Raw genomic sequence first — 11,912 nt, 5'->3', positions numbered from 1 at the left:
GACGGGCCGGCTCGCGCGCGTTCCACAGCTACGCTCGGAATCACTTGGTCGGACCCTGAAGTGCCGTTTAAGCTTTAATTTCAGCTGCCTCTCGCGCGATAAATTACTCTCGCAACAAACGAGGTCGAACGACACATGGCGCTAACGCGCGCTCGTTGAACTACTTTCGAACGTTGAAGTTCACCGAGCTGAGGCTCGTCCACGATGTTTCCCGCGCCGGCGCCGACCATTCCTCACGATCGTAAATTGAATTTTTATGGAAATGCCGTTGTAACGGCGCGCCAACGTCACAGAATCTTGTACAATTACCTAACGACCCCGTTAGAAGATCATGCTGGTCCACTTCTGCCCGATGCTTCGTGGGATCAACGCGAATTCTTTCTCCTCGCGATACAAACAGGCTTCTCCTGTATTCCAATTCGTTCGTAGCCTCCAAGAACGCGTCTATTTACAGCGCTGGAGAAGATCTGACCAGGTTTTCCCGATACTTTAATGAATCAAAAGGGAGAAAAAAGAAATCGATCGACGAAGCTGGAACAAGGACGCGATTAAAAATACGTTTTGTGTCACGTGGCGCGCTACACCGATGTCTGGATAGGTACGGAACCGATCTCCTGGGGCCGTTACTTTCTCCTCGCTAAGTTAAAGGTCGCTGGTCCCTCCGTTTCCATCCAACTGGACTATATTATTACGTCTTGTTTCACGGGTCGATGATCGCGTAACACTTTGCGAAAACACCACCGAACGTAACGTCGAATGTTTTTCATGACTTTCGCTGCGAAATTACAGGCTACGAATACCATTCTATTCGCCCGACTTGCACGATAATGTCGTTCGTTAACTACTAGCTATCGAAAATTGATCACCTTTGCTATGTTCGATACGTTTTTAGTACAAGCGAAACCACTGTGACATTCGTGAGATTTCCAGTGTACGTCGGAAGAAAAAGTATGCGACAGTATCTCAATACCCGTCATAGAAGCTTTTGATATTTATATCGTACGTGTTATGCGAACTAATTTGGAGTTTTGTTAACGAGACACGACGTCGTCGTAATTATATCGACGATATTTGAAACCAACCAGAAAATGTATAAGTTACAGGCTACTAGTTGACAAATTAGTACACAGTATAAATACGTAGAGTGGTGTTCAACGTAAGAATTAGTAGAAGACTCGAACTAAATATCTTATGTGTGTCACGAATTATTGACTGTTTCACTATTTCGGTGATCTCTACGATATGTATGCTTACAACGAATATCTTGTAATTTTTATGCTAACAAGATATCAAAATGCTTCGTATAGCGTGTGTCGTTGTTTAAATTCGATAGTGGCGCAACTTACAAAATTTGAAATTTGTTTTTATCGAATACAAGGGTTACATTGTCTGCGTTTCCTATTTTTATTTTGTCGTAGAACGGAATACTTAATTCAAAAATGTAAATTCTTTAAATTCTCTTCTATTTACGATTTTTAAATTGTACCGCTATTAATGTCAAACAACGACGTAATACATCTATAAAAGTGTTCGAATACTTCAATTTCGCGAGCTCGAGAAAACGCCGACTTTCAGCTCGAACTCCATTCGTTTCTTCCGTATCTGAGATCTGGTTACACACTGTAATCCCGCGGCGCCAGATTTTGTTTGCTCGTTCTATTATTGCCGATGTTGACTTTGCTGATTGACCCTAGAACGCTTGTGTCGGGCCCAAACACACAGCGTTAGCTCGTTGCCATCGCTTGCTTCGCTATCGTCTTGTCGCAGCTTGAGCATTAATTTCGACCAGTTACTGGTGTGTTAGTCGAGCGAAGAACAACCGGTATCGGGTAATTCTGAATTTCCGCTCTCCTGGAAATATACAAGTTGGTGCTGAAACAAAAGAAAAAAGGCAGTTTCGCGTTCTTAAAGACAAATTCCGTGGAAACCGCGAGTCGACAAGAATGATAAATCCGCGTTACTGAAATAGACACGTAATGTTGCGAAAATGTTGAGTAGCGTAAGGAAGTTGGCACGCTCCGATGAACAAATTCGAGGATAGATATGCTTGTTTTGACTCGATTTAGCTTTCAGACCCGACGTCGACGCGACACCAATCGAGCCACGTGCCATCTTACTATTCGTAGCTCTTTTCTCCTTAATTGACTTCGTTATCTTATTTAACCTAAATACTGTTAAATTTCTCGCTTTTATAAATACATTTTTTAGTAGAACATTCCGTGTTTAAAAAGTAGTGCCTGCCAAACTGTGACTCTTCTAGATTCTTACTTGACCTAAATGCTACGATACTATTCACTGGTGTAAGAAAATTTCTTAATGAAACGTTCTGCGTGTATAAAACAACCACGTCCAGGCTGTCGTTCGTGCATTTTGTACGATATTTTCATTTTGCCCGATGAATATTTATGATGAATAATTATTTTTTCTATCTATTCTTGGGAATACGACTGTCAAAAATATCTGATAATCGGTATACCTGAAAAACCATGGTCGTCGACAGTATATAGTCTAATACTAATTCCATCATCGACTTCGTACAGAAAATAAACTTTTAGTCGAAGCATTGTAGGTCACCGTACATGGTAGTGATTTTATACAATGAGCGCTTTGGAAACATTGATTGCTGGGCGGCGGTATCGCTCTGTCAATTATATAACATCGAGCAAGCATAACTGGGCTGGCAGCGATGCGAAGCGTAACACACGACCCTTTTAACACGAGGTTGCCGGATAATTCTGTTTCGAGGCGGGTAACTTGCCCATCAGAATTCCTGTTAGTCTCGCGGAGACCAGAGCGTAACACAGAATCAGTTCCAACTTGGGTACAACGGACGTCAACGTCCGCGTGCCAACTTCTCGCTAATTGTCTGACCACGCGCCGCTATAATTCACCGTCTGTGACGCGTCTCGTTCGCAAGATTCTCACAAGCTTCGGCTATTTGTAGCGTAGATTAATTTTCTTACAATTTCCTTCAACTCACGACGATGCGATATTTAGTACATTATTATGTATACATGATTCAGCGATCATCAGTCAGTTCAATATTTTTGTTACTAGAGCAAAACTATCAACGAATGAACTATTACACGATATTTCGAACAGCAGAATTAATTTTCCCGAGCTAATGCAAATTAACTTTAATATTCTTTCTCGTGCCTTCGGACAATCGCTCTTATTCTTATTCGCAACTCGAGATTCTGACAACGCATCCGCGTTTTAACGATATCATAGGCAAAAGTAAATGGAACTGCTTCAACAAATCGTAGAATTTTTGTTCATGCTGGTTATTTGAACATTCTGTGGGAAAGACACGACGGGTAACGTGTTTTGTCTTTCGAACGAGGACAAGTTCAAAGTCCGATAATTTTGATTTTTTATTAAATTCACTTTTCAACTTCTCTGCAAAGATATTCGCATCAAAAATGAAGAATACAGGGATCGAGTAAATTATTCCTCTTTCCTCCCCTCTGTATTACATCAAACTACACCCTTTTAAACACGTTGCAACATCAAAATCAGAAAAAATAAGAATATCGTGCTCGTCACCTTTTCCCTCTGTTTTTTGAATTAAAAACAAGGAGGATCCTCCTGGTAAGCCAATCTCGGATAGAACTCGGTTCCCCGTCTATCCTTTAATTATACGGTTATCATGCGGCGCCATCGAGCTAGGATCCCGAGAAAACCAAGAAGAACCGGTACGGTAGAGTTCTCCCTGGCGCACGATGGTGCTCTTCAGCTTCCCTTGTCGGTACTTTAACCACCTACGTGCCGGCTCTCCGTACCGCTGACACTCGCTAATTATAATTTGTGTCGTAAGTTTCATGCAGTACGCTCGGCAAGCAGGCGGGAAAAAGGGCTAAGATGTGACCGCCCGCCTCTCGACTCCTTTACATAGCTACGCCATACGAACAAGCGCAGCTTCTCCCTCTCTTTCTCTCTTCCTCTTTTTGTCGCTCGTGTTCCTGGCTCTTGTCGCCTATGGTACCGACCTGCACGCGATTTTCTTTCCTTCTCCCCTGTATTCCGCTGTTTTTCATCTTTCCTCTTGGCACTGGGAAACACGAGTAACAGCCGGCTCTAATCGCCGTAACGACAGTGGTTTACCCCGGGTGAAAGAGGGCAAGAAATCGAGGCCGCTCGAACTTTGTCGGAACGATTTGTTCTCTTTCTTTTCTTTTTTTTTTTCTCCAAGCTCCTCGTTTCTAGCCTATTCGTTCTTCCTTTTTCTTACGAAGTTCGCCAGGAAGTTCCTCTTCCTACTTTCGCCCCTGTTTTCGACGCAATTGATTTTGTTGCGAGACGTTCGTCCGCGGAAAACGTGATTGGAAAAGCAAGTCACGAGATAGGGCGCAGCAGGAAGGACGTTAAGTAAAAACGTCGGATCAGCGAGCCCTGGAAAATTCTCTTACGATAAGCGGCCTGTGGCGCGGAATCGCGTGTGCCGAAATTAATACGACGAGAGATGGTTACGCGTAGATTATTTTCAAAGCCATGGAACGAGAAGAATTTCGTCGTGCCGCGAGATGAAAGCGGCGATAAACAGACGCACGCGCTCCTCTATTTTTCTACCCCTTTTCAGAATCCGCTCACGCCGCGGTATGTTTGCAAGGCGCGCGCGTGGAAAGTCACGTAGATAAAAAGCTCGCGTCGGAGAGGCCAGATTGAAGATAGAAAGGGACGTACGGGGTGAACGTCGAGGGAGGAAAAGCCGCGACAGACGCCCATGGTAAAATGCAGAAAATCTGCTTTGCAAATTTTCTCGTACACGGCCGCAATCGCCCAGCGTTCGAGAACGTTTCAACGCCTCGATGAATTTACGGAATATCGATTTTATTCCCGCGCTTTTAACGTTCTCCTTCTCGTCCAACGGCCCGTAACTTTCTTCCTATATCGCGATGCTCGTTAATTATTTTGTCTGCGAACGGTTCTCCCGTTGGAACGATAGGATTATTGGCAGAAAAACCACACCATTCATCCTGAATCGTCCGATATATCTTTGAAGCTTGTGCTGTTATTAGCAGATTCGTTGAGTATCTGATTATTCTGAAAGTATCCGGCAGAATAAAGAAATATCCGGATGTGTCAAATAACGTAAAAAGTAATCCGCGAAACGACAGGTATATTATAGAAAAATCACATCGATCATCGTGTCAACGTTTCTTCGTGATATTGTGATGGTCGTTAATTATTTTGCGTGTCAAGCCTTCTTCCCGTAAAGTGGTAGATTTATTGACAGAAAAATAACACCGATCAGTGTTTCTTCGCGATATCGTGAATCATTCTGTAATCTCTGAGTTTGCGTGTGTTACTAGTCGATCCGTTGAGTATGTAATTATTACGAAAATATTCGGGAGAAGAAAAAAAAAGCAGGATATATATTAACAGTAACATAACATGATAAAAAGTAAGCTATGATACGGTAGATGTGTTATAGAAAAATCACATCGATCATCAAGGTGTCAAGGTTTCTTCGTAATATCGCGAATCACTCTACTACTACTACTATTATCACTGTTACTAACCGACCCGTTCAGTACCTAGGTACTCGATAAGCACCCGAGAGAATAAAAGTTACTCTGGCTCGTATTATTAGCCATATTACTATCGCTGGTAATATAAAGATACTTTACTATAAAAATGCTTCGATTTCTGTCGTACGTGTACTCATTTCAAACACAATGATAGCAATACCAGTTTCGTAACAGAGAAAAACCTACGAATGATTCATTTCACATAGATTGAAAGGATGGCTCATCGATTCTCATCCTCACGTTACGCTGTCGAATAGCAGAAAGTAAGATCGTATGCGATACTAATTCAGCGACCAGGATGTCTATAGGAGATTACGTGGCGTCAAATCGAATCAACGGATTATGTATTTAGTCAATCGATATGTGGTATACACATTTCTCTGCTATCTACTGTGACATGGCGTGTCATCAGTTAGAAAGGAGCCAAGGAGAACTGCATTTCTCACCGACACGTAACCGCATTCTTTAGCAATCGAAGGACGTATAGTTGAAGAAAGTCGCACGTGGATCTTCTCTGTGAATCTTTAATCCTCGAGGGAACGATGTTCGACGTAATTTTATCCCCAGGCGATTCGACGTCTTCCATGTCGTAGAATTTTAACACCTCGTAACGTGAAACAATGTGAAAAATTTTATAGGCAACTTCCTCTAAAATATTCGCGTTTTGTCTTTTTTTAATACTATAATGCAGCGTGATGTAAAGATCGTTACGTCGTACATTTGCATATGAGTAGCTCGGTTCTTCGTGACTTTTAATGCACTGTATAATTTTCTAATTACGTAGTTATGACACGAATGATGAGTACAAGGCTAGGCTATTCGACCACTGTAGCTCGCCAGAGTATTTCGACGCTCGTAGAAACCTTCTACGAAGATATTATTCGTTGTAACGAGATCCAACTGTCAAGATTCTATCGACCAAGTTGAAGGCCAATCAGAGAATCATGTCGGTGGTTTAATTTCATCTCTACGATGATCAAAAGAATTCCCTCGAGCTGCGAAGCGTTTCGAAATTGCGCTCTCCGTTTCCGTAAAGATGTAAGATACACAAAATCCAAATCTTTATTCCAAATTTATTAAAACATTCCCGTTTATTCGCCAAGTAACATGGAAATCGTAAAGTCGTAAGAAATAAACTTATTATATTTCGCTTGTATGATCTTCAAAGGCGTAAAGCTCGAATCAAAGTAACGTTACTTCGCCAGCGAATATCGCGGCGCTCTAGCCGATTTCTTTTAATTCGTTAAAACTTTCGCCGCCGCATCGTCCCGCAATTTCGAGGAGCTTGCCAAAACGCGAAGTATTAGCGATCGCAAGTCGTTGCGAAATTTGCTAAAAGTACCGCAATCGCAAAGTCAGACGTCCGTAAAGTCTGTTGAAACTTTCACTATTACGGTGTCCCGATCCTCCGCGAAATTTGTTAAAAAGCCGCGGCCTGGTAAACTTTGTTAAATCCCTCGTTCTAGCGAATTCTCCAATTAAGCGAGACAATGTTATTTCTGTTGCAGAAGGTGGACCCCGAGCTGATATTCACGAAACAAGAACGAATTGGGAAGGGTAGTTTCGGTGAGGTGTTCAAAGGCATCGACAATAGGACCCAGCAAGTTGTTGCCATCAAGATCATCGATCTCGAAGAGGCAGAGGATGAGATCGAAGATATACAGCAGGAGATCATGGTGCTGTCACAGTGTGACAGTCCATACGTCACCAAGTATTACGGGTCCTATCTCAAGGTAAGCTCCTCGTCTTTTAATCCCTTCGAATTCTCAATGGGACATTCGTTTCTAATGAAGTTTCGTGAATTGTCTTCTCGTTTCGTTAGCTATTTACGACTCGACAGACCTAGAAAATAATTCCACCTCCAAATCGATAATTGACAATTGTTCCAACTAACTAGCTCAAACAAACGAGCATCATTCTTGGAGCAAACCGACGATATTAACTGTAACGTATCATTACAAATTTTTATTTCCGCATGGATAAACGTATAGCGATTCGATACACGTGTCTCGTGATTGAAAAAAAAAAAAAAGAAAAAAGAGAAAAAGAACGCGAGGCAGAGCTGTTTTACATAGGTACTTTGGTTAATCGGAGTCTGTTGATGCGCGTGCACCGGAGAACAAATTACCGTGATCAGGTTCACGTGTGTGTCGAACGTAAAAAGAGCCTGTAACCGGTGAATTGCGGGTTACCATGGACGAAAAATCCACCACGAGCCACGCCTTTCTGCCACCGTTCCGATTCGATGAATTTTCACAATATTTTCGGAGGTGTAACGAGAAAGAACCCCTTTTTCGTGGGTTACGCTATTACGGACACTCGACCAACACGCCTCCCATCATTTTTCATACGCGAAGAATGGCAAGGGCTTGACGGTCGGTTAACCATCGCTTCCGGCTGGACAGTGTCGCATAGACGCTTCCGCTTCCTGCGGCCGCTTCACCGTGCTCGGTCGAAAGCATCGCGGAATAAAATTGCATCCAGCGACACGGTTCTAACGTTACACCGTGTTCCTTTATTTGTACCTTAAATTCAGTTCTACGATTTTTCTCGACAAAATTCCGGATATAAAAATATCTCCAGACAGATGGAAATTCAACTTCCGTGAATTCTTACGCGAACGACGAAATGTAAGTTCGACAGGGAAGCTGCGCGCGTTCGATCGCCGTATGAGCTCTACACATAGTACCGTTTATTGGTCGATGTAATAAGCGCAGCGAACTTAATCGCAGCGTGTCGCGATCTGCGTGTCGAGAATCTTACGAAACGCAAGATTTCACGGTCCATTAAGTTTCTTCGATAAATAAAAATCTACGTACACGCGTATAGAAATGGTTGAATAACTTTCGTCAGTTTATGACTTCCTGAGCAATAAAGGGGCATCATGTTACTTGGAGAAGACGGAAGTTTCATAAAGCGTGAGAATTTTTCTTATAAATAATTACGCAGCGAAAAGTTGGGACCTTTCTTGGATTCATATTGGATGGATATTAATTTATTTTCCAACTTTAACGTTCTCAATTATGTGAAAGGAATAGTATTACATGTCGAAGCAGTTATTCGCGGAGTTGTACGTGGAATTTCTTCGAACGGATGATGTAAAATAACAAAATTAATTTCGCGACTGAAAAAGGAAAAAGAATTTAATTTCCTGAAACTGTCGGACGTAGCGAGAGTCGATATCTGCAGTCTAAGCGCTGTTCGATCGAAGATCTTATCTCGTTACCGTGGGCATATTTCTACCGAACTGCGGACAATCGGATGGGTAATTAACGATTGCTAATGACCGTTTTGCGCGATCATTAAGGAAAGTTCCTTCCCTCCAAGAGCTTAATATCGGACATCGCTTCATTTCATAGGTAATCATCTTAATTTTCCGCTCCTCGAACCCGGAAACGAGCAGAACCCCCGTCCCTCCCTCTAATCTGCTTCCTCGTTTCCCGATCTTCCAGTGGGAAATCGACTTGTAAACTTGTTTCTACCGTTGTCTTGCAATTAACGTTCCCGTTTCGTCTCTAAAATGCTGAATAATGATCGTCTTGGTTCGCTCTTCATTGTCGTCAAGAGCGCGATCTTAATCGTTCTTACGTCATTCTAATGCATCTAAATTACTCGTATCATCGAGGGTCGATGCTTGAGATTAAAAGATTAGACTCTTGATACGTAGAACTTTCCTTGGAATATTAATCAACGTGATTAAACTCTCGTATGATAGAAGGCAAATGTCAGATATTACATGTTAGTATATTTTAACGTGAAATATCGTAGCTTAGGCGAAAATCATAAAATCATCACCTGGACCAGCGGTTCTTAACATTTTGTTTGATCTCGTTTAAACGATATTTTGTTGTCGCGGCCTCCCGGGACTTGGCTCAAAATTTAAATCGGCAATGTGCCAAATATGTTTAATTGAAACATACGTCCACCGCTTATTGGCGATCTTGTTGGAAAGAAGAGAATAAATAAAATAAATGTAAATACAAGTATGAATATAAATAGACAGATGAAATAAATATATGCGTACTGAACATTTTTATTCGAATAACGAAATAGTAACTTGCATATGTGTGAGAACTTTGTATGATTCCGCGGACCATAGGTTAAGAACTGCTGGCCTAGATTAAAAATAATCTACGTCCATATATGTCACAGACGTGTGAGTGCATTATAATACTATTAAAAAGGGATATGCATAGTTACAATAGCTTTAAGCATACGAATGAATGGAGTTCTTTTAGAAATTTATCTTGTAGACGTTATCCGATGAACCGATTTTATTAATCTGTTTTTATCACAAAGAGCATACACGCATGATATGTTATCTAAAACAAATTGGCGAAGTTATACGCGAGTGAATACGACCGGTAAATTAATTAACCAAAATTATTGGAAATTTACACAGTTACCGTACCAACAGTGCTGATAACAAATTTCTAACGAAGCTTTCGCAAAATCTACGCTTCATTCTATATTCCTACGCCATGTTCCCCTTATAAACATTTAAATAAGCTCGTAAAACGAATCAATTCTTCACCTCGCAAAGCTGTATCCCCTTTAAAAACGTATTATATAAAGAAAGGAATTTCTCGCCATTCGTGCAGATTACAGATAAGAATTTCCATCTCTAATCCTATAATAATCGAAGCCAGCGACCAATCTCTCTTTCCCAGCGCGAATCTGGCATTTTACAGTTTGCCAATCGCCCAGCGAAATAAGACGCGTTAGACGGAGGATCCCGTAGGATTGTCGAGTATTAGGAAAAGATTACGTCAGACGCTAGGTATATCTTTGATAATATCGATCTTTCTCCTTTTTACCTTTCTTTTCTCTCTCTCTTTTCTTTTTCTTTTTTTTTTTTTTTGTTTGAATTGCTCAGCGTGTCGCGGTAATAACGGCGTTAAACCGATCCTCGTTCCGTGTGTCGCGTACGATTATATCCCACGGCACGCGGCTATTGTGCCGCCATTAATCACAGCTGCGCGCACAAAAGGATCCTCCATCCTCCGCAATCTCATTCTCGATACCTATTCTCCATCGATGCCACGGAAAGAGATGCGAGAGCTCGAACAAAAGCATCGGCCTCTTCCGCAGATTTCTTCACGCTCGCCTACGAGATTTCATTTTCCACTGTCCCCCACTTTCGCTCGTTCGCACCAAAAGATGCTCCCTTTCCAATTTTTTCTTATCTTCTACCTTTCTTTTTTCTTCTTCTTCTTCTTCTTCTTCTTCTTCTTTCCACCCTTTCAATCCGTTAAGGGTATATGGAGAATTGATGACACATTCGCTGTAATTGTTGGCCAAAGAAGCAAGTATGCGTGGCGCCTACGTGGACATATACATCACCGTTTTTATAGTATATAGTATGATAGTATCATAGTATAAGTATTAGCTTATGAAATCTTAATTCTCTCGCTGGTCACGCCTTTCCATCACATCATATTTCACGTTTATACGATGATGTTAAATATGCTATAATCTTGATGCAGAATTGAAAAAAGATTGCGTTATATTGATTTTGTTCGTAGTCATTTAATGTCGACTAACGTGTATATTTGCCTGTGGTAGATTTCAAAGCAGGAAATCTAGAGTTGCTCACGTTGCTCGCCGCGACGATTACAAGTAAACGGGTGTTTATGCAAATTTATATGTCGGAGACGAAAGAACACCGGAGCCTCTGGAATTTTGGATAATCCCGCAACATTGTAATCTAGAGTCTACGATAGCTGTAATTAAACAATTGTAGTTATTCAATCCAAAGAACACCGGAGCCTTTGGAATTTTGGATAATCCCGCAACATTGTAATCTAGAGTCTACGATAGCTGTAATTAAACAATTGTAGTTATTCAATCCGATTGTAATTGTTCGAGATTAGCGATAGTGAGCTTTGACTCGAGGCGACAGTCTGTCGCCGAACGTAGTCGCGGTTACGCGATGAACGCTTTGTCTAACAAAGACATGGAGTAATTCTATAGCTCTCCTTAAAAAGGAAATAGTTGTAACACTCGACAGTGCTCTCATTAAAAAGGAAATAGTTGTAACCCTCGACAGTAAACATTCCAACGGTCTCTGTCCCGTAGCTCGCCACACACAGACCCTATTCTTCGAGTAAGATGATTGCCGATAAGATGTCGATGCGTCTCCGCAGTACATGTTCAGCCAGCCCGAGGGCCCGTCATAAATCTTAAGATTTAGCTAACTAAAGTCCTTCAAACAGACAAACAGTCTTTGTCCCAACTACGGGAAAATAGGGGAGACCTATTTTTCAACGAGCAACGCCTCCCACTAGCAACTTTCCCTCGAGGACGGCTAGCATCTTCTTCTAACCACCGATATGGAGATTGACCAATTAGCAGCAACGCCAATTTCCCTTACCTTCCGAA

The 11,912-nt window shown here is 41.7% G+C and overlaps 1 protein-coding gene across 7 annotated transcripts in view; it reads left to right on the top strand.

Moving 5' to 3' along the window:
* The window catches only part of LOC100741363 (serine/threonine-protein kinase 25), a 116,486-nt gene that overhangs the window by 90,174 nt on the left and 14,400 nt on the right, over window positions 1-11,912 (top strand). For 6 of the 7 annotated variants that reach the window (XM_012393072.3, XM_003494400.4, XM_024371965.2 and 3 more), the window contains one exon: window positions 7,040-7,264. In XM_012393072.3, coding sequence (XP_012248495.1) covers window positions 7,040-7,264 — 225 coding nt within the window. Of the gene's footprint in view, window positions 1-6,488; window positions 6,570-7,039; window positions 7,265-11,912 lie in introns of those variants that run through there. The other variant, XM_012393073.3, reaches the window with a different exon arrangement.

Source organism: Bombus impatiens, unplaced genomic scaffold (assembly GCF_000188095.3).
Source record: "Bombus impatiens unplaced genomic scaffold, BIMP_2.2 scf_2222, whole genome shotgun sequence".
Lineage (NCBI taxonomy): Eukaryota > Metazoa > Arthropoda > Insecta > Hymenoptera > Apidae > Bombus > Bombus impatiens.
The sequence above is the reverse complement of the archived record's forward strand: the minus strand, read 5'-3'. Positions and strand labels throughout refer to the sequence as shown.